This window comes from Artemia franciscana, chromosome 4, assembly GCF_032884065.1.
Source record: "Artemia franciscana chromosome 4, ASM3288406v1, whole genome shotgun sequence".
In the NCBI taxonomy this organism is placed as follows: Eukaryota; Metazoa; Arthropoda; class Branchiopoda; order Anostraca; family Artemiidae; genus Artemia; species Artemia franciscana.
In genome coordinates, this window is record NC_088866.1 from 54,526,136 (window position 1) to 54,549,300 (window position 23,165).

The 23,165-nt window shown below is 34.8% G+C and overlaps 2 protein-coding genes across 5 annotated transcripts; one reads left to right on the forward strand and one right to left on the reverse strand.

Moving 5' to 3' along the window:
• Positions 1–4,480: 4,480 nt before the first annotated feature.
• Positions 4,481–10,908, forward strand: LOC136026605 (uncharacterized). 2 transcript variants are annotated; one of them, XM_065703325.1, is made up of 3 exons: positions 4,481–4,589; positions 7,458–7,628; positions 10,071–10,908. In XM_065703325.1, the coding sequence occupies exons 2-3, from the start codon at positions 7,490–7,492 to the stop codon at positions 10,667–10,669; spliced, it is 738 nt and encodes a 245-aa protein (XP_065559397.1). In that variant the 5' UTR covers positions 4,481–4,589; positions 7,458–7,489; the 3' UTR covers positions 10,670–10,908. The 2 variants fall into 2 exon arrangements, with proteins under 2 accessions (XP_065559397.1, XP_065559396.1); XM_065703324.1 differs by lacking the exon at positions 4,481–4,589 and adding an exon at positions 4,605–4,776.
• A 447-nt stretch (positions 10,909–11,355) lies between these two features.
• Positions 11,356–18,160, reverse strand: LOC136026604 (putative nuclease HARBI1). Of its 3 annotated transcripts, none has more exons than XM_065703322.1 (3): positions 18,121–18,160; positions 13,351–13,494; positions 11,356–12,528 (listed from the first exon to the last, which is right to left on the reverse strand). In XM_065703322.1, exons 2-3 carry the CDS (start codon positions 13,450–13,452, stop codon positions 11,503–11,505), a joined length of 1,128 nt encoding a protein of 375 aa, XP_065559394.1. In that variant the 5' UTR covers positions 13,453–13,494; positions 18,121–18,160; the 3' UTR covers positions 11,356–11,502. The 3 variants fall into 3 exon arrangements, with proteins under 3 accessions (XP_065559394.1, XP_065559395.1, XP_065559393.1); XM_065703323.1 differs by lacking the exon at positions 18,121–18,160 and adding an exon at positions 15,375–15,395; XM_065703321.1 differs by lacking the exon at positions 18,121–18,160 and adding an exon at positions 15,256–15,354.
• Between the last annotated feature and the right edge of the window lie 5,005 nt (positions 18,161–23,165).

The following is a 23,165-nucleotide window of genomic DNA, read 5'->3' on the forward strand; positions in this document are numbered from 1 at the left end:
AGCTCTCAGATGGATTAAGGTAATTAAGGTAAGGTAATCTTTAAAACCTAATAAATTGGGATTGTGCAAAGTTGTGAAGCTGAAAACAATTTTGGGCCAATGTTCCTATTACCTGAACAATTGTTTGGGGGCATGGGACTATTGTTAATAGATGCATTTTGACTTTTGGAACATTTTTTCTCTCTTACAAAACTACCGGAAACTCACCGATATGGAGTTATTCCGGCCCAAATATTCTTGTATTTACATATATAGAATTGCGATGACTTCCGTTTTTGTTGATTGGATATTTGAAATTGCGAATCTGTAATAGTTTAGAAACGAATTTGGGCTATATATTTGCACATTAGGGGGGTGGTGGTAAAGCATAGTATATATTAAATACATAAACTAACCATTGCTGTATTTAATGACCGTGTCCGAAAGCTTATTTCTCAAAGAATGCTGCATCCAGATGCAGGGTTAATTCTGAATACTCAGTCCGAAAGCTGTTATCGTCATTTGTTCTTTGAAGCTCAAATCTCTACTCAACAGCAACTCAGTAGTAGGAGAAGAAACAGAAATCAAGCATCAGATTGAAAACAGCTTCTATGTAGCTCCTAATCACTTTGCTACTACTGTAAATTAAAGTGCTGGACATGCTTTTGCTCTGTCTGATGGAGGAGCAATTTTTCTTTTACAGATAATGCATGCACAATTGTCAAGATTTTGTATAGCTTAGGTCAGACACTGGGTATATCTTGCATTTACCATAGTCTTTGGTAGGCCTATACCTAACAATAAGTAAGGCACAAGACTTTCTTATGATGTCAATCAAGATCGAAGTTCATCACTAGATTCAAGGATCAAATTTTCTCTGGCCCTTGAAATCTAGTGGTCATGCAAATTGGGTGATCATTAGATTTGTAACATAGTGCATATCCACTTATGCGCTAAATATACCTCTAGAGAAAATAAAATGTAAATGTCTCCATAACCATCTAGACCATATCTAGTAGGCTAATAGAACTGAGATTGTCCATTGCCAAGCTGCTGCTAAGAATCAGAAACACAAAGAATTCAGAATAGAAAGTTGTTGTTTTTATAGGCATTGATTATTTAGACCAATAAGATCTGTCATATATTTCACCACCTTTTAGCTGAATTCTTATGTTTTGCATTTGCTTTGCTAAAAAGTTGTCTTAAAAAGTGCCAAGTTTAGAGAGTTATGTTAATATTTTTTTGCTGATCAGAACAATTGTCTTAACAATTCTTTCTGTTAAAAGAATTTCAGAGAATTTATAAGTTCACCATGGGCATATTGCAATCTCAAATGAGCTTATGGAAAACAAGTAGGAAATATAATTTTTCTTATTTTGCATTATTTCAAGACTAGAATATCACAAAACTAAGCTTTCATATTGCTTATTGTATCTTAAGTAAATACAATTCCTGATGGAGTTTTGTTGATACCTGTCTTAAATTTACTTTGTCTAAATAAAATTCATGTTGTTTATGGGCAGCAACTATGGATTGAGTTTTTTTCAATATTTTCTTTTTTCAAACAATTGTTGTTCTTTGGTCACATTTGTGTTCTTTCCTAAGTGGCTGGCTCTCTAGCTTGAGAATCCTTGTCCAAAGGGCACAGGTTTAATTCCTGGCATTACCAGTTTATTTGGTTTTGGACAGGGATCAGTGATGTGACTCTGTCAGCTTGGCCAAAATTGACCCAACTTTAAAAGGTTACCTAAAGAAATGTGGAGCAGTAAGCAGGAAGGGCATGCAAAAGCATAGGATGACTGGCCCCTAGCTTCCTATTGTACCTCCTGGCTAAAGGAACTCCTGGTCCTTTACTGGCCTACTGACTTGGCCATATAAGCTTTCTTTTAAACTTATTAAACATAAGTACAAATCAATTTAAAGATTAAAAGACAATCATTTAGAATTCAAACAAGACAAATAAATAAATAAAAGTATCCCTTTATAGCAATTTAATGAATTGTCACAAATGTAGATCACTCTTAAGATTGAAATGAACAAAGCTTCAATTATGAATCTGTTTTTTTTTTTAAACAGACTGAAGGGGCAAACCTTCAAGCTTTGACAAATTCAATCTTACTTTTGGGCTCTTTTCAATGGGAACTTTCTTTGGATTTTTTTTTACCAACTAAAAACAGTGGGGAAAGCATCAGGTATAAGTGACTTAAGAGACTTGACAACATTTAGAAAATTCTACATGCAACCTGATCTAAATAAGGATGCTATTGTAGAATATCAAAGAGAAGTCTACAGGTATATCCCAAATACAGTAAAGGCATATTACAAAGAACAAGAACAGGTTCATAGAATACCATTGAAGTGGTAAAGAAACAAGAAATTTGCAAAAATTGAGATTAAAAGATTAACAAGAAACTATGAAAATTGCAAGTACAGTACTAGCCTCCTTCCAACAGGACAAATAAGGGGATTCACACCCCAAAGCTCTGACTATTTTCAATCACACCTTTAGGAGCCAAAAAAAGATTAAATACATTTTTTCACATATGTCAAATATGACAGTTGACTCAGGAGTTCAGGGTTAGGGATTCAACACTCTGTGGTGCCACAAATGGAAGGACCTTTGCTGTCATAAGCATTGTTAATCCTAGCACACACCCACACTCAAATATAACATTCTGTAAAATCATAAACATCTTAAACAGCAAAAATAAAACTTTTTTTTTATTTTTGATAAATATTATTTGAAAAAGGACATTACAAGGCAAATATCAGATTCATCAGCATGCCAAATTTGATGTGTCAATGATAAGATTTGTTAAATCTTTTCTGGGATCAAATGTGTTAGCTATAGATAACACAGACATAGCAATATCTATTTGTCCATCCATCTGTTTGATTGAGATTCTGAGACTAAGACCCTAAGTCAAAAAGGCTAAGGCTTTTAAAGTTTTTTTCATTGACCTTAGGTCAAATAGGGAAAGCAAAGGGGGTTCTATAAACAAAAAGTAGAATTTTTTGCTGATTTGCTGAAGTTAGTGAAAGGGGTATCAAATTTAAATGAAAGATGGAATAAATGTACATAGCAAAATATCACCAAATTGGATCCTACTAGAATTTATCAGATTTGTTTAGTATAATTTCAAGTATAGGTAAGGTGCTGTCTCTGATATTTGACCAAGTTTAAAAAAAATCCTTTAGACCAAAAAGCTTAAAAATAAATTTGTGTCTCATACACAATATAGTTAAAGATATGTAGTTAAAGGAAACGCTATCATATTTTTGATCCCTGGGAAATTAGTTTAAAGCCCTATCCTGATTAGAAGAGGTAATTCACATCAGGTTACTCAAACATAATTCTAAGGGAGCTAGACCATGGTTAAAATGCTAATACTGCACTGATACTTAGTCAACTATATTGCTATTTCAGCTTATTTGCATTGTGATGTTGACAATGGGTTTGCAGCTTTAATGAGATGATTGCTTGAAGACAGGATTATCACCCTATTTAAGGCAGATCAATTTTATTTGAAAGAAAATCACTTGGTAAAATTCTAGTTGATTGACTTCTTGCTATCTCAAAAAGGGGTTATGTTAGGAAAATGAAACTTCCAGAGATGCATCTACAGGCTAAAGTATGTCCTGGGAAGGTATTTTGAAGTGCCTACCTCTATTATTTCTCTCTCTAGAGGGCCCTGACCTTTGATGACCTTTAAAATATGTGTTATAAAAGTGAAATATAACACAATTTTGTTGTACTTCACTCAAAGTGAAGTACAACAAAAGTGTTTTCAGCTTCACAACTTTACTCAATCCAAATTATACGGTTTTAAAGATATGCCAATACATTTCCTAAATTTTGGAAAAAAAACATTGATATGGCTCAGAATTCTACTCATAACAGGAATTGCATTTTCAGAACTAAAGGCAGAGAAAAAGCAACTGGTACTAAAAATTAAGATAAAATGTTGTTTTGTCAAAATTTCAATTTTGACAAACCTGTTAAAACTGTCAAACCTGTCATGTAGGCGAATTTCAGGGCTCTCTAGAGGGAGGAGTGGAGGTGGGTATTCTAGAATTCCTTCCAGGATATACTTTAGCCTCTAGACCCACCCCTGAAAGTTTCATTTTCCTAACCTTACCCCTCTGTGAGATAACAAGAAGTCACTCAACTAGAATATTAACAATCACTTTATTAAACACCTATCAACAACTGCTGATAAGCTACCACTCTGCTTAGAGATAACCTTTAGCAGGGCATGAGAAATTTTATCTTTTCTCTTTGTTTAAAACAGCTTAATTTTTTTGCTTCAAGAATAACAAAACAAGAAGTCAATGATCATTGTATTTAGCAGTTATCATAAAATTAAAGCTCTATGATCAATGAGCAAGGTGAAGATCTACATCCTTAATGATAATAATTTAAAAGCTGCTGATCACAAATGATTATTTTTTTAACTGAGATATTCTTAGCCACTTACATTGGAAGTTTTTGGGTGTGTTCCAGCGACTTACTATAGTAACTGAATGGTAACTATTTCCGTTCCTGGCGGGAAAATGGTTACTGCCCAACCCGCTGGGAACGAGAATAGTTACTGCCGGCAGTAACCGCAGTAAGTGATTTTCTTACCGTGCTCAAAAGAATGGTTAGCGCAGTAAGTACATAATTCACCTTCTTCAACAAAAATCTCATTCAACAAAAAATAAATATGGACAAGAATGAAGTAATGGAATATCAAGTTATTTGCTTGGAAGAAGGTGGGACAGTGATTTTGCAAAAGAAAGAGGGATCTGAGCCAGGTTAGTAAATCACCATATTTTGGGATCAACATTAAAGGACACCCTGAGTAGTAGGCTATATTAGCAAGTAGGTTAAATCAATGAAAAACTTATTATTTAATTTAAAGATTTCCATGTTTTCTGGCATATCCAGGCATAATTGTTACCTTAAATTGCAATTTGGAATCATTATAAGGATTGACTTCTTCCAGATAACATTGTGAGGCTCCAGTAAATTGCCACATAGGAGCATTCTAAGCATTGACTCCTTTTAGGCTCTGTAAACAGGCCTTGGTGAAGTTTTACAGATAAGTTGAGGATTTATGGGCTGCCAAATCATTATTCTAAGAATGTCTTTAATCGTATTGAAGAAGTTGGCTAGGGTAGACTATTCAGAGTCTATTCCAAAGGATGGTAATTTTATCCAGTAAAATTCTAATTGATTGACTTCTTGCTATCACTGAAAAGGGTTAGGTTAGGAAAAAGAAACTTTCAGGGATGGGTCTACAGGCTAAAGTATGTCCTGGGAAGGTATTTCAAAGTACACATCTCTACTCATTCTTGCTCTAGAGGGCCCTGACCTTCAAAAATAGGCTATGTGTGTTATAAAAGTGAAACCTTACAAAATAGATCTTCAGCTGAAATGAAGTACTACGAAATTGTTCTCAGCTTCACAACTTTGCTCAATCCCAATTTATAAGGTTTTAAAGATATGCAAATACATTTCCTAAATTTTGAAAAAAAATGTTGATATGGCTCAGAATTCTACTCAAATAACAGGAATTGAATTTACAGAACTAAAGGCAGAGAAAATTGGTACCTGAAAATTAAGGTAAAATGTTGTTTAGTCAAAATTTCAATAGGTATAGACCTGTCATGGAGTCAAATTTCAGGGCTCTCTAGAGGGAGAATTAGTGGAGGTGGGTACTTTAAAATACCTTCCCAGGATATACTTTAGCCTGTAGACCCATATCTGAAAGTTTCATTTTCCTAACCTAACTTCTTTCTGAGGTAGCAAGAAGTAACTCAACTAGAATTTTACCTTTTATCTGTCTGGTAAAAAACATCCTTCAAATTTTATATATGCTCTAATTCTACTCCATTAAATTGCCATATGGGAGCATTCTAAGCATTGACTCCTTTTAGGCTCTGTAAACAGGCCTTGGTGAAGTTTTACAGATAAGTTGAGGATTTATGGGCTGCCAAATCATTATTCTGAGACTGTCTTTAATCCTATTGAAGAAGTAGACTAGGGTAGACTATTCAGAGTCTACTCCAAAGGATGGTAATTTTATCCAGTAAAATTCTAATTGATTGTCTTCTTGCTGTCACTGAAAAGGGTTAGGAAAATGAAACTTTCAGGGATGGGTCTACAGGCTAAAGTATGTCCTGGGAAGGAATTTCAAAGTACACATCTCTACTCATTCTTGCTCTAGACAGCCCTGACCTTCAAAAATAGGCTATGTGTGTTATAAAAGTGAAACCTTACAAAATAGATCTTCAGCTGAAATGAAGTACTACAAAATTGTTCTCAGCTTCACAACTTTACTCAATCCCAATTTATAAGGTTTTAAAGATATGCAAATACATTTCCTAAATTTTGAAAAAAAATGTTGATACAGCTCAGAATTCTACTCAAATAACAGGAATTGAATTTACAGAACTAAAGGCAGAGAAAATTGGTACCTGAAAATTAAGGTAAAATGTTGTTTTGTCAAAATTTCAATAGGTATAGACCTGTCATGGAGTCAAATTTCAGGGCTCTCTAGAGGGAGAAGAAGTGGAGGTGGGTACTTTAAAATACCTTCCCAGGATATACTTTAGCCTGTAGACCCATATCTGAAAGTTTCATTTTCCTAACCTAACTTCTTTCTGAGGTAGCAAGAAGTAACTCAACTAGAATTTTACCTTTTATTTGTCTGGTAAAAAACATCCTTCAAATTTTAGATATGCTCTAATTCTACAGGAGCAAAAAAAAAATATTTTTTAAAATTGCCATCAAGAGATTAAATATCAGCTAAATTGCCTGATTAAAGCAAACCTAGGGAGCCAAAAAACTTTAAATATGCTTAACTGCTTCTTCAAGAGTTGCAAATGATCTGACAAAGAGTTAAGTAAAGAATTTAAGCCAGGAAGGCCTTTTATGCTTTTTCTATTCTCACCAGAATGAAACACAAATCCAATATTTACTTGCACAAAAAACTCCAGGTAAGTTGTAATAATTGGTCCTTTAGCCTGATGTAGCTGCTATATGAGCACAGGAGCAAAAAAAAATGTTTTTTAAAATTGCCATTAAGAGATTAAATATCAGCTAAATTGCCTGATTAAAGCAAAGCTAGGGAGCCAAAAAACTTTAATCTGACAAAGAGTTAAGTAAAGAATTTAAGCTAGAAAGGCCTTTTATGCTTTTTCTATTCTCACCAGAATGAAACACAAATTCAATATTTACTTGCACAAAAAACTCCAGGTAAGTTGTAATAATTGGTCCTTTAGCCTGATGTAGCTGCTATATGTTGCTATGAGTGCATTGTTTACAATGGGAGCTTAAAGTTGTCATGACAAGCTGCATGGTTGTGTGTACAACCCCTTAGGCAATTCTCTTTTCTTTATATGCTTATTGTTGTTTAAGAATGATCAAGCTTCACAGTAATCTCCTTTCATGACTTACAGTTTAAAATTTGTTAATGTTTCATTGATTGCAGGAGGGCTAGAAAGATGGACATTAGAACAAGCTATGAATTTAGAAATTGACATAAGAGGAATACCATTTTCTGATTTATACAAACAGGCTGCACCTCCTGAGAGTCAGCAAACTATGGAAGAAACAACCCAAGAGAAAGTTGCAAAGAAGTTTTGTTCTGGGAAAGATATTGGTAAGTTAGTTATGGTTTCAGATCATAGCTGCAGAGAAGAGAAGATTGATGCCAGATGCACATTTTTTTTTGTTCTGTTCACATTAGCTTGGAAAACCCATTGAATTTACTTAACATAAATCATACTTTCACTTAGCTCACTTAACTTAAGCTACTTTGGAAGTTAAACTTTTTTCAACTTAGAAGTGATCACTTATAAGTGAGAATTGTATTGCAGAAAAATGTCTTCAATTGTACATTTGATAATTGATTTTATCAGCCATTCCCTTTTTTCTTTGTACTCCTTTTTACATATAAAGCTATAGTAAAAAAAGAAAAATCTTCAGTGAATTAGCACACACAGAACCAAAAAAAAAAAAAAAACGCACACAAATACAAACTCAAACTCTCAAACACACCATAATAATGGGTTTTTATTAGTGTAAGATTAGAATATCCCAAAGTAAAGCCTTGAATACGGCTCTTTGTTTCTTTTAAGTAAATACAAACCTGCTAGAACTTTGTTGATATCTGTCTTACAATTAATTTGTCTTATTAAAATTCATTGTTTATGGGACAGTAGTTAGATAACAGTAAATGTGAATTGGGTTATTTTTTTTGAAAGCATATAAAGCTATGTAGTTATCAATATTAGAAGTGAAATCTGGTATGACAAAGTTGAAATTGAAAAATCTCCTACACCTAAAATAATTTATCGTATCTTGATTTGCTTTTTGCTTCATCCTATCTGTTATTTTACATATTTCCATGTGAACAGCAAGGTTTGAATGTGACAAGACCTACATAAAATCACTAAACTTGGCTACTTAATTAAGTGAAGTGATGCCAATGTGCATCTGCCATGAATTTATTTTTACTATTTTTACCAGGACTAAGAGTTGCTTTTTGAAAATGAAATTCAGAATATAAAAGAGTGAAAAAACTTCAAGCTTGAAAAAAAAAATCAGCTTTTGGCTCTTGTGATAGCAACAAAAAAAAGACTAAAAGTCTTATCAGGAGTTAATTTGAATTAGGCCTAAAGTGAATGAAATAACTTAGATTGAATAATAGAATGTTTAAACTCTTCATTACAACCTGATTAAATCTTTGAAAGGAAGGGGGGGGTTGACTATTGAAAGGGGGTAAATCAGCATCATATCACTGGATATCTTCGATTGTGATAGATTATCTTTTGTACAAGGATAAGCTCTGCTGTACAAAGGTAAATATTTAAATTGTGTAGAATAGGCAATTTTCAGTAGGCTAATCTACTAAAAGTATCCTAAACTTGCCAGGGAAGTTTTATCCATTAGAAAATCACCACCTATCTTTGAACTCCGGTTATACAGTCATGTTTTATTTTTGTTCCCTTTAGCCTGTAACCAGTTCCTGAGTGGCATATAAATTCCATTTTGTCTGTTGCTCATTTCTTATCAATATTGACCAGCCCTACTGAAGGGTCATAGTTAAGCACTAGGAAGTCATAGTTAAATAACATGTGCTTATGTATACAGACTATAGCTTGTTGCTATTTTTCCCTGGGTATAGAATGTTTGATTTTGTATAAGCCTAGAGAAGCATCTGTAGAGAAAGAAATACATTAAAAAAAAATTCATGCTTCATAATTTTAGATAACGCATTTTACATACAATCTTGCTCTACTTTACCCCTAATCCTCTTAATATGAAAATGTATAGCTGACTTTTCATATTTCTCATTTGTTTTGTCAATCTTTCCCTCTTACTTCATCCCATGTACCTGTAAATTGAGTCAACTGTGCCAAAACAAGAACTAGAAAAACAGTAGTTAGAATGCATTGGAAATATATATTTTGGGCCATATATATTAGGCCATACAGCTGCATAATTTTTCCCTTGGTATGTAGGCTAAGTGGAAGGTCACTTGTATCTGATGATGTCCCTTTTGTTTTATTTGGATAGAAAAAATCCAAAGTAAGCCCCCTTTAAAAAGGAAGGATCCTTAAAGTGAGATTGAGTTTGTCAAAGCTTGGAGGTTTTCCCCTTCTGTCTCTTTAAATAAAATAGATTCTTAACTGAAGCTTTGTTCATTTCTATCTTAAGGGTGACCGATAATTATGATAATTCATTCAATGGATATAAAAAGGTACTTTTCTTTATTCATTTAAAAGAAAATCAATTTAGATTTTCAGACTTCATTTGTACAACAAAAGGGTAATCTTGCCTAAACAGCTCAATATCAAAAAGCAAGTACATTTAGAACAGAGGCTTTTGTTAAAGTGTCCTTTATAGGCAGAATAGAGCTGGGCAGATCTGTTCACCAGCATTTAAATGAAACCAAGAGAACTTATATTAAGCAGCAATTTCATTGCTGCTGAAAAATGGATTTTATTTACCCTCAGCTATCCACGGCTAAATTTCCTCTCTGTTTGCCATCTTAACTGAAATATGTTTGTCACTAACTTTTTCTTTATCTCTTTTCTAGAAAGTGATAAATTTGATGAACAATGCAAACAAAAGTGGGACAGCACAGCTGTAACTGCCTTGCTGAATGTATGCCAAGAGCAAGAAAAGACAAATAAGTATATGGATCACAAGTTTTGGAAGCACATCTCAGAAAATCTTGCTGAAAATGGCTTCCCAATCAGTGCTGTGCAGTGCAAGTCCAAATACGAAAATTTGAAAAAACAATTCAAGCTACAAAAATTAAAGGCTGAAAGGAGTGGGGAGGGCCAAGTTAAATGGGAGTATTTTGAACTCATGAACAATTTTATGGGCAGCAAGCCAGAGATTGAACCTGTGGCAACTGCTAGCAGTAGTGGATTGTTTACTTCCAAGAGTACAAAAAGGCTATCTTCTGAGTCAGAAAACGCAGATAGCCAAGACGAAAACCGCTCCCCAACTGTTGAGAAAAGGCAAAGGAACTTGGGACCAAAGGACAAAATTCCTGTTGCCAGTGCTATTTTAAAGCTAAATGAAGATGCAAACAAAAGAAGCGAGGAGAGACTTAAGAGAGTGGACCAGGCTCTTGAACAAAAGAACAAAGCACTTGACATTTTTCAGAAAATGTTAGACAAGCTTTAAGCCTATTGTGAAATTTATTTGCCAAGTCCTAATTGTAGTGACTTGTGTTTGTTTTTTTGATAACCAGTTACATGACTATTTTATAACAATTAATATTATCTGAAGGAATCCTAGTGAATTTTATTGTGTAATCGTTCTTATTATATTTGATTCTATGGTATTTATATCATATTTTTGATACTATAGTGATACCATATTTTGATTATATATTTGAAAACGAATTACATGATCATTTTATACCTGTTAATATTATCTGTATGAGTCCTAGTCAATTTTGTTGCGTACTCGTTCTTATTATATTTAATTCTATTCAGCTAATCAAGCAGCAAATACTGGGAAAAGGTGAAATACTGGTTAATTTGGATGAATTAACAATTATGGTATGCTAGGGAAGGTTTTCAAAGATTTAAATTGCTTCCTACTAGTTTAAAAGTCCATAGAGTCAGGACATACTCGAAAATAAACATTAATAAAAGTACACTCTTTTTAAGGTTGCAAATTAATAAAAGTACACTCTTAACTTCTAAGTTTTTTTCTATCTTTTTTTTCCTTCTTGACTTTATCCATTTTCACAAGGAAATTAGCAACAGCTTCTCAATTTTAAGGGTTCAGCATGTTAATATACAAATCTGAATAGAGCCTTAACTAATCATAAGTGATTTTCCATCAGTAATTGCAAGACGAAATACTGCCAAACGTTTTAATGAGCAAATCCCATAGAATTGAGAACACTAATCCATTTAATTGGTTTTTCCATGAAAATCTATATCTTAACAGGAAAAAATAATCAAAATAACTATATTAAAGTAATTAAGTGTGTACTGCTGTAAGCATTACAAGGAAGCTGCAATCGCATCTCTTTTTGCTTTACCACACCTATCAGATTGTGGCATTGTTGTTGTAGAATCACCAGTAGGACTTGAAAATTCAACATCTGCAGGAAGCAGGTCATTTTGGTCAATACAGATGTTATGAAGGACACAACATGCCATAATAGCTTTTACAACAAACTCTAGGTCAGGGGAAACAAAATATTTTAGCCGTCTAAATCTGCCTTTGAGGTGGCTAAAAGCCCTTTCTATTGCCATCCGTGTTGACGAGTGTTTAAAATTGTAGGTTTGCTTCATACTTGTTAGATTCCCTGTGTCACGATAGGGAGTCAAAAGTGTCTTACTCAGGGGATATGCAGAGTCACCAATAATGTGGCCATCTGTGGGAAATAGCTTGGTACCTCCTTCCATTTCCTGACCCAAAGGTGAAAGTCTAAAAACACGGGCATCATGAACTGACCCTGGTTGTCCAACATAGCAGTCAGTAAATTTCAATTTGTGCTGACACACAGCTTGCAACTGCAAAGAGTGAAAACCTTTTCGATTTATATATGATCCTTGGTAGTCTACAGGAGCCATGATTGGGATATGGGTGCCATCAATAGCTCCAACTACACCAGGGAAACCACTCTTTGCTTTAAAGCCATCTATAATACTTTGAGCTTCACTACCTTCAGGCCACTTTATCACCTTCAAGCTATTGATTGCATCCACACATCTCCTGAGGGCCCTGTATACTGATGATTTTGAGACATTGAACCGATTAGCAACTGATCGGTAGCTCTCTGGTGTTGCTAGTATCCAGAGAGTAATTAGGATCCGTTTCATGGGTGAGATGTCTGACTCACCATTTGAGGTCAATTGCAGTAGATGAGGGCCAATCTTTTCCAGTAGTACCTCAACTGTACCTCTCTTAAGCCTGAAATGTGATTTAAACTCTGCATCATTCATGTGATGGATTGTTTTTTCATAGTCCAGAATGTTAGACAATTTTTCTCTTGGCAAATCCCCTGCAGCCTCGGCGCAAGCCTGGAAAAGAAAAAACAATTACACTAACTCAATGATGTAAACAACAAAGTAGTAATTCCAATTCAAAGTGGAATAAGCAATATAGCATTTGAGATTCCATACTTTTGGATTCTTACTGGAAGCAAGATTTCCAAGATTTCCTTCAGTCCCCAATGAAGCAGCAGCAAAAAAAATTATATATATACATAAATGTATATATATAGATATATATATATACATATATATATATATATATATATATACTTATATTCACAACATACATTAGAAAGACAGTCAAATAAGTTGTAGGTTTCAACTTTCCTATGCTATACTCAAGATTATGATCATTAATATATATTTTTTTTTACACAATGGTTAGTTAAAGCCTTGAGCCTTGATGCAGGTATTCAAATATAGAATGGTTGGTTTTGTTAGATTCAGGTTAAAGTAACTGCTAATGCATAACCCTATTGAAACATAATGTCTTATGTTTTGATTTGAATTGTAAGTTACATGGGATTCTTGTGGAGAACCAGACTGGTTGGGGCAGGCTATCTATTCTAGAACATCCTAAGCCGCATTAAATGCACCTTTCAATAACTAAGAAGGTCAATGGTCATTTCATTTTCAATTTTATAGTTTACAAAAAATCAACTCTGCAGTTAACTTAATTGAGTTAAATCAGATATGGCTCTACAATAATCTACAAGTAAGAACTCATGCGAATTTATAAGGATTTAGGATTGATGGAGGAGAAGTAGATGTGCTAGGATTTGGTAAGTCTCAGAGTATCTAAGATAAACCTTTCCCTAGATATATTCTAGCAGGAAAAAAAGTCCAAACCTGCACATTAAATTCTTCCTCTTCAACAGAACTTTCATCAGTATCAAATATATTGTCAATTAGGAGACTTGCAACCATACACAAGGATTTCTTTCTTTCCATCTTTTCTGAGCTGATCCTTAGATTTCACCAAAATGTGAAAGCCTGGAAAAGAATAATAAATTAAATTGAACCAATGATAGTTAACAACAAACTTTTTTTCAAAGTCGAATACAGCAAAATAGCATTTGAGATTTAACACTTATGCACAGCATGCATAATTTACAGTCCTTATACTTACACTCAAGGTCCTGACCCTTTCTATATTGTTTTTTGGTAAGGAAGTATTAATCAACACCTTGATGTATGTATTCAGATATAGAATTTTTGGTTGTGTTAAATTCAGGTAAAAGTAACTACCTATGCTAAACCCTCATCAAAACAAAACATCTTTTGTTTTTAAAATTGCAAGTTGCATGAGATTATTTTGAAGCAGCAAATTTTGATTGATTGAAAGCAAGCCATTCTATAACATACTGAGCTGTGCTTAATTCAACTTTCAGTTCATCAAGATGGTCAAGCTGTTATTTTATTCATAATTCTGAGTTAACTAGAAGTAATTTCAATTTATATTTATCTCCTTCAACATTAACTTACATTTGACATTCTAATTAAAAACCCCAAGAAACTGGGACTTGTCTTCAGTTAACTGAGAAAGGAGGAAATAAATTCAAATGTTCAACACCATGGAATATACATTTAAGTGGATTCAAAAAGATGGGAACACTTTCATGTACTAATACTTTTTTGGACATTTTTTGGAATAAATATGAATATTTTTTTTTTTTTGGGGGGGGGGGGGTTCCTTATGCAAATAGAATAACAATCTTCCCTGGCCATTCTTGGCCCATAGTAATTATATTAAGTCTTTGCACTCAGAACAGCAGTGGAGCTACATCTGACATCTCATTTGTTGTAATTTTTCAGAGGAGCAGGTTGCAAGCCAGCTCCCCAATCATCCTCTTTCTTAGTCAGGCTCAGGACTAGACATGGCAGATTATCAAAAAAATCTTGGGCAAATGGGAACCAAGGTAAAAACTCATGAACTAAGCCTTTGCCTAGGAATATTCTTTCTGCAAATAATTCCCAAGTATAAAATATTTTTGATCAAATAAGTTTTGTATTTATACTCAAGGTTATAACCCTTTCTACATTGTTTTTCTTTGTAGGGAAGTATTAATTAAAACATTGATTTTACAACATCCTGAGCTGAACATAATTTAACTTTCAGTTCATCAAGATGGTCAAGCTGTTATTTTATTAATTCTGAATTAACTAAAAGTGTTCAATTAATCTCTATCTCCTTCAACATAACTTATATTTAACATTCAAAAACCCCAAGAAACTGGGAGTTGTCTTTAGTTAACTGATAAAGGAGGCAGTAATTTCAAATTTTTAACACCATGTAATAGCCTATGAATTTAAGTGGATTCAAGATGATGGGAATACTTTCATGAACAAATGCTTTTTTGTAAATAGATACTTTTTTTTTGGGGGGGGGGGGGGGTTCCTTATGCAAATAGAATATCAATCTTCCAGGCCATTATTGGCCTATATGGCATCTATTCAGTCTTTGCACTCAGAACATCAGTGGAGCTAGCCTACAACTGACATGTAATTTCCAGTCATTTTTCACAGGAGCAGGTTTCGAGCAAGCTGCCCAGTCATTCTTTTTCTTTAGTCAGGCTCAGGACTAGAAATGGCAGATTATTTAAAAAAAATTCTGGGCAGGTGGGAACCAAGGCAAAGACTCATGATCTAAGCATTTGCTTAGGAATATTCTATCTGCAAATAATTTCCAAATATCAAATATTTTTAATCAGAAAACTAGGCTATCAACCATAAACGGGGATTCAATTTCTTTACACCTTCTCGGAGCTGTTCCTTAAATTCAAACAAAATGACTAATCCTTCCTCCAGTTCCAAAAATTCCTTAGGCTCATGTAAATTTAATTTGAAAACAACGCTACTGCTTGTCAGCTTACTGTGCCGTTCCCACTGGCAGTTACTGCAGTAAAAATGGGCAGTTACCGCGCAGCTACTGAAAAACCGTCAGAACACACCCTTTGGGTGTGTTCCAGGGACTTACTGTAGTAACCGAATGGTTACTATTTCCGTTCCTAGTGGGAAAATGGTTACTGCCCAACCCGCTGGGAACGAGAATAGTTACTGCCGGCAGTAACCGCAGTAAGTGATTTTCTTACCGTGCTCAAAAGAATGGTTAGCGCAGTAAGTACATAATTCACCTTCTTCAACAAAAATCTCATTCAACAAAAAATAAATATGGACAAGAATGAAGTAATGGAATATCAATTTATTTGCTTGGAAAAAGGTGGGACAGTAATTTTTCAAAAGAAAGAGGGATCTGAGCCAGGTTAGTAAATCACCATATTTTGGGATCAACATGAAAGGACACCCTGAGTAGTAGGCTATCTATTAGCAAGTAGGTTAAATCAATGAAAAACTTATTATTTAATTTAAAGATTTCCATGTTTTCTGGCATATCCAGGCATAATTATTACCTTAAATTGCCATTTGGAATCATTCTAAGGATTGACTTCTTCCAGGTAACATTGAGGCTCCATTAAATTGCCACATGGTAGCATTTTAAGCATTAACTCCTTTTAGGCTCTGTAAACAGGCCTAGGTGAAGTATTACAGATAAGTTGAGGATTTATGGGCTGCCAAATCATTATTCTGAGACTGTCTTTAATCCTATTGAAGAAGTAGGCTAGGGTAGACTATTCAGAGTCTATTCCAAAGGATGGTAATTTTATCCAGTAAAATTATAGTTGATTGACTTCTTGCTATCACTGAAAGGGGTTAGGTTAGGAAAATGAAACTTTCAGGGATGGGTCTACAGGCTAAAGTATGTCCTGGGAAGGTATTTCAAAGTACACATCTCTACTCATTCTTGCTCTAGAGGGCCCTGATCTTTGATGACCTTCAAAAATATATATTGCTGAAGTTACATGTTTCCCATTGATTCTGCCAATCTATCCCTCAACCTTTAACTCCCTGTTAATTGAAGCAACTGTAACAAAGCAAGAATGGGGGAAAAGGTAACAGGTGACAGAATACATTGGAACTACTTAATTTTGGCTATATATTTGCACATTAGGCAGGTTGGAGGTAAATTATAGTATAGAGATGCATGCTTTTCCTTGTGGTATGTAGGCTAAGTAGAAGGTCACTTGTACCTGATGCTGTCCGTGTTGTTTTTAGTTGGATGGGAAACATCCAAAGAAAGTTTCCTTTGAAAAGGAAAGGTGAGAATGCCCAAAAGTGAGATTGAATTTGTCAAAGCTTGGAGGTTTGCCCCTTGAGTCTGTTTAAAGGAAAATGGATTCATAATTGAAGCTTTGTTCATTTCAATCTTAAGAGTGACCTATATTTGTGACAATTCATTAAATGGTTGTAAAGGGTACTTTTGTTTATTCATTTGTCTTCTTTGTTTTCTAACAGTTTTTTTAATCTTTAAATTGATATCCATTTCTTACAAATTTTTATTGATACTAGAGGTTCATTTGCAAGTTTTCACCTACTTTGTAATCTTTGGTCTCACAATTACATTTAAATTTACTGAAGCTAGGAAACATAGAGCTACTATCTATTTAAAGAAAATCAATGGATATAAGTAGGTTTTATTGTATTTAAGCCCTAGGGCCATGGCAATTAAAGACAAATTAAAGAAGATTAACTTTAAAATACTGGACATTAAATAAGCATGATAGTCACAAAGAAAAACAAATAAGAAAAATTATACTTCTGTGTTCAGTTGCCAACCTGAGCAACAGTCATAAATTTTTTTAATCTTGCAGAACATTCACCCCAATTATATTCACAAGCTATCTCTCATGACCCACACTCTTGTCCATACATCCACATTTCAGGGAAATAGAAGGACCATCATACTGGTATTCTTCATTTTTACTTATATTTAATGGGTTTAGAAAGATATTTTCTATGGCTAAGTCAGTAGGCCAGTAAAGGACCTGGTGGTCCTTTAGCCAGGTAGTGCAATAGGAAGCTAGGGACCAGCCAGCCTACGCTCTTACATGCCCTTCCTTCTTACTGTCCCTATATTTCCATCTATACTCATTTAAAGTTAGGCCAATTCTAGCTGAAGTTAGTCATATCACCAACCCCTATCCAAGACAAAATAAACTGACAATGCCAGGAATTAAACCTGTACACCTTGGACAAAGCATTCCAGCCCAGAGTGCCTACCACTTACCAAGGAAAACAAATTTGATCAGTGAACAATAATTATTTAAAAACAAGTAGAATATTGAAAAAAAAAAATGCTAGTTGTCCCATTACTATCCTGTAAATGCTATAGGCCCATTTTATTTAGACAAATCAATTTAAGACAGGTATCAACAAAACTCCATCAGGGACTGTATATGCTTAAGATACAATCAAGCTATTTGAATGCTTAGTTTTGTGATATTCTAGTCTTGAAATAATAAAACAAGAGAAAAAGTATATGATCTATTTATTTTTCACCAGCTCATTTGAGCAAAATCATTTGTGACAGCCAAATGCCCATGGTTGGCTTAGAACCTCTCTAAATGCTCTGAAACAGAAGGAATAAAAAAATTATACTAATCAGCATTAAACTGTCCCTTAAATTTAAACACGTTCATTTAATTCGAAAATGACGCTACTGCTAGTCAACTTACTGTGCCGTTCCCACTGGCTCTACTGCAGTTAGAAATGGGCAGTTACCGCGCAGTAACTGCAGTTACTGAAAAACCGTCAGCTGGAACACACCCATTGGGTGTGTTCCAGGGACTTACTGAAGTAACCGAATGGCTACTATTTCCGTTCCTAGTAGGAAAATGGTTACTGCCCAACCCGCTGGGAACGAGAATAGTTACTGCCGGCAGTAACCGCAGTAACTGATTTTCTTACCGTGCTCAAAAGAATGGTTAGCGCAGTAAGTACATAATTCACCTTCTTCAACAAAAATCTCATTCAACAAAAAATAAAAATGGACAAGAATGAAGTAATGGAATATCAAGTTATTTGCTTGGAAGAAGGTGGGACGGTGATTTTGCAAAAGAAAGAGGGATCTAAGCCAGATTAGTAAATCACGATATTTTTGGATCAACATTAAAGGACAACCAGAGTAGTAGGCTATCAATTAGCAAGTAGGTTAAATCAATGAAAAACTTATTATTTAATTTAAAGATTTCCATGTTTTCTCGCATATCCAGGCATTATTGTTACCTTAAATTGCCATTAGGAATCATTCTAAGGATTGACTTCTTCCAGGTAACATTGTGAGGCTTCATTAAATTGCCACATGGGAGCATTCTAAGCATTGACTCCTTTTAGGCTCTGTAAACAGGCCTAGGTGAAGTATTACAGATAAGTTGAGGATTTATGGGCTGCCAAATCATTATTCTGAGACTGTCTTTAATCCCATTGAAGAAGTAGGCTAGGGTAGACTATTCAGAGTCTATTCCAAAGGATGGTAATTTTATTCAGTAAAATTCAAGTTGATTGACTTCTTGCTATCACTGAAAGAGGTTAGGTTAGGAAAATGAAACTTTCAGGGATGGATCTACAGGCTAAAGTATGTCATGGGAAGGTATTTCAAAGTACACATCTCTACTCATTCTTGCTCTAGAGGGCCCTGACCTTTGATGACCTTCAAAAATAGGCTATGTGTGTTATAAAAGTAAAACCTTACAAAATAGATCTTCTGCTTGAATGAAGTACAACCAAATTGTTCTCAGCTTCACAACTTTGCTAAATTCCAATTTATAAGGTTTCAAAGATATGCAAATACATTTCCTAAATTTTGAAAAAAAAAATGTTGATATGGCTCAGAATTCTACTCAAATAACAGGAATTGAATTTTCAGAACTAAAGGCAGAGAAAAAGCAAATGGTACCTGAAAATTAAGGTAAAATGTTGTTTTGTCAAAATTTCAATAGGTATAGACCTGTCATGGAGTCAAATTTCAGGGCTCTCTAGAGGGAGAAGAAGTGGAGGTGGGTACTTTAAAGTACCTTCCCAGGATATACTTTAGCCTGTAGACCCATCCCTGAAAGTTTTATTTTCCTAACCTAGCTTCTTTCTGAGATAGCAAGAAGTAACTCAACTAGAATTTTATCTGTATGGTAAAAAACATCCTTCAAATTTTAGATATGCTCTAATTCTACAGGAGCGCAAAAAAAAAATGCTTTTTAAAATTGCCATCAAGAGATTAAATACCAACTAAATTGCCTGAGTAAAGCAAACCTCGGGAGACAAAAAACTTGAAATATGCTTAACTGCTTCTTCAACAGTTGCAAATTATCTGACAAAGAGTTAAGTACAGAATTTAAGCCAGAAAGGCCTTTTATGCTTTTTCTATTCTCACCAGAATGAAACACAAATCCAATGTTGACTTGCACAAAAAACTCCAGGTAAGTTGTAATAATTGGTCCTTTAGCCTGATGTAGCTGCTATTTGTTGCTATGAGTGCATTGTTTACTATTGGAGCCTAAAGTTGTCATGACAAGCTGCATGGTTGTGTGTACAACCCCTTATGCAATTCCCTCTTCTTTATATGCTTATTGTTGTTTAAGAATGATAAATCTTCACAGTAATCATGTAATCACAGTAAAATGGTTCATTGATTGCAGGAGGGCTAGAAAGATGGACATTAGAACAAGCTATGAGTTTGGAAATTAACATAAGAGGAATACCATTTTCTGATTTATACAAGCAGGCTGCACCTGCTGAGAGTCAGCAGACTATGGAAGAAACAACCAAAGAGAAAGTCGCAAAGAAGTTTTGTTCTGGGAAAGATATTGGTAAGTTAGTTATGGTTTCAGATCATAGCTGCAGAGAAGAGAAAATTGATGCCAGATGCACATTTTTTTTTGTCCTGTTCACATTAGCTTGGAAAACCATTAGTCACATTAGCTGAGAAATGAGGAACAGACAAAAATGTGACCAGCAGTCACATTAGCTGGGAAATGAGCAACAGACAAAATTTCATTTTGTCTGTTGCTCATTTTTGGTCAATATTACTGAGGGGTCACAGATAAGCACTAGAGTCCTCATTGATAAATAATATGTGCTTGCATATATATAGCTTGTTGCTACTTATTTTTCTCTGGGAATACAATGTTTGATGTGGCATAAACCAAAGGAAGGACCTGTAGGCCTAGAGAAAAATATGTTAAAAAAACCGATTTTTTATAATTGCACAATAATTATGGCTTACACAATTTTACATGCAGTCTTGCTCTACTTTACCCCCAACCCTCCTAATGTAGAAATATATAGCTGAAGTTACATGTTTCCCATTGATTCTGCCAATCTATCCCTCAACCTTTAACTCCCTGTTAATTGAAGCAACTGTGACAAAGCAAGAATGGGGGAAAAGGTGACAGGTGACAGAATACATTGGAACTACATAATTTTGGCTATATATTTGCACATTAGGCAGGTTGGAGGTAAATTATAGTATAGAGATGCAAGCTTTTCCTTGTGGTATGTAGGCTAAGTAGAAGGTCAATTGTACCTGATGCTGTCTGTGTTGTTTTTAGTTGGATGGGAAACATCCAAAGAAAGTTTCCTTTGAAAAGGAAAGGTGAGAATGCCCAAAAGTGAGATTGAATTTGTCAAAGCTTGGAGGTTTGCCCCTTCAGTCTGTTTAAAGGAAAATGGATTCATAATTGAAGCTTTGTTCATTTCAATCTTAAAGGTGACCTATATTTGTGACAATTCATTAAATGGTTGTAAAGGGATACTTTTGTTTATTCATTTGTCTTCTTTGTTTTCTAACATTTTTTTTTAATCTTTAAATTTATATCCATTTCATACAAATTTTTATCAAACAGTTCGTGGTAATGAACTGTAGTAAGGAATGACCCGGCTCAATAGTAACCAAAACTCTAATAAATGGAATTTTGATACCAATACCTACATCAAAAGAATCGCATTTTAATGCTGATTTTGAATATATAAGTTCAGTACGTCTTTCACAGTACTGAGTACTGACAATTCAACTGAAGAACGTGAAACAAAACTTGTAATGTACCCCCCAACTCCACCAAAGAGGGCGTATCCGGTCCGGTTATGTCAGTCACCTATCTTGGACTTGCGCTTATTCTTTCCACCAAATTTCATCCTGATCTCTCCGCTTTAAGCGTTTTCTAAGATTCTCGGTCCCCCCCCTAATTACACTCGATCCGGTCGGGATTTAAAATGAAAGATCTGGATTTCGAGGTCCTTCTGAATATGAAATTTCATTAAGATACGATCTCTCTTTCGTAAGTTAAAAATACCTCATTTTTCTAATTTTTTAGAGCTAACCCCCCCCCCCAACTCCCACAAAGAGAGTGGATCCGTTCCGGTTATATTAATCACGTATCTAGGGCTTGTGCTTATTTGTCCCACCATGTTTCATCTCGATCCCTCAACTCTAAGCGTTTTCAAAGATTTTAGGTTCCCTCCCTCAATTCCCTCAATGTCACCGGATACAGTCGGGATTTAAAATAAGAGCTCTGAGACACGATATCCTTCCAAACTTCAAATTTCATTAAGATCCGATCACTCCTTTGTAAGTTAAAAATATCTCATTTTTTCTAATTTTTCAGAATTAACCCCCCCCTGACTCCCACAAACAGAGCAGATCCGTTTCGGTTATATAAATAACGTATCTAGGACTTCTGCTTATTTTTTCCCACCAAGTTTCATCCCGGTCCCTCCACTCTAAGCGTTTTCCAAGATTTTCGATTTCCCCCCTCCAACTCCCCCCTATGTCACCGGATCTGGTCGGGATTTAAAATAAGAGCTCTGAGACATGATATCCTTCCAAACATCAAATTTCATTAAGATCCCATCACCCGTTCGTAAGTTAAAAATACTTCATTTTTTTCTATTTTTTCCTAATTGACCGGCCCCAACTCCCCCCAGATAGTCAAATCGGGAAAATAATTATTTCCAATTTAATTTGGTCCAGTCCATGATACGTCTGCCATATTTCATCGTCCTAGCTTACCTGGAAGGGCCTAAAGTAAAACAAAACGGGACAGAACGACAGACAGACCGACAGAATTTGCGATCGCTATATGTCACTTAAAACTATAAAAACTATTTTTGTGAAACGGTGCTATTGAGTTTTTTGAATTGGTGATTGTTCTGGCTAAAAGTGTTAACAACATTAATGCTGAAAAAGAAATACAAAGAGGCCTTCGAGGTCTTTGACAAAGATAAAGGATTAGCGTAAAGAGCGGGGCGTTGAGGAGGGAACAGCCCCTGTCATATACGGAGTGATTTCTGTTCGTTTTTAAGTTTTTACCCCTAATAAATAAGCTTTACGAGTAAAATCAAGGAGTTTTCACTTACTCTAAGATGACAGCTCCATCTGGCATGGTGACCATGTTCTCCCCATGCTGAGGGGCTGCCCAGAGCGCATTCTTGCCTTTTATGGGGAACACAAGTATCGAAGGCATAGCAAATGTATTTCCATGGGGCTCCAGACTTTGCAGAGTGGTTGTTTCTGCATCGCAGGCCTTTACCCTTCTTGGAGGAGGGAAACATTGGTACATAGTTTCCTCAGAAAAAAAAAATCAAATTCTAGTTTGAGGTACGTGCCTGCTAAAATATGATGAAAATATAATGTTTTAGTAACAAAATTACGGAAACTGCAACAGAGAATTATGGAAAGCATGCCATCCAGGACCCATTATATCAAATACCTAGTCTAATCACCACAAAATACTAAATGTTTAATAAAAATATACCTGCATAGATACCGTTTATCT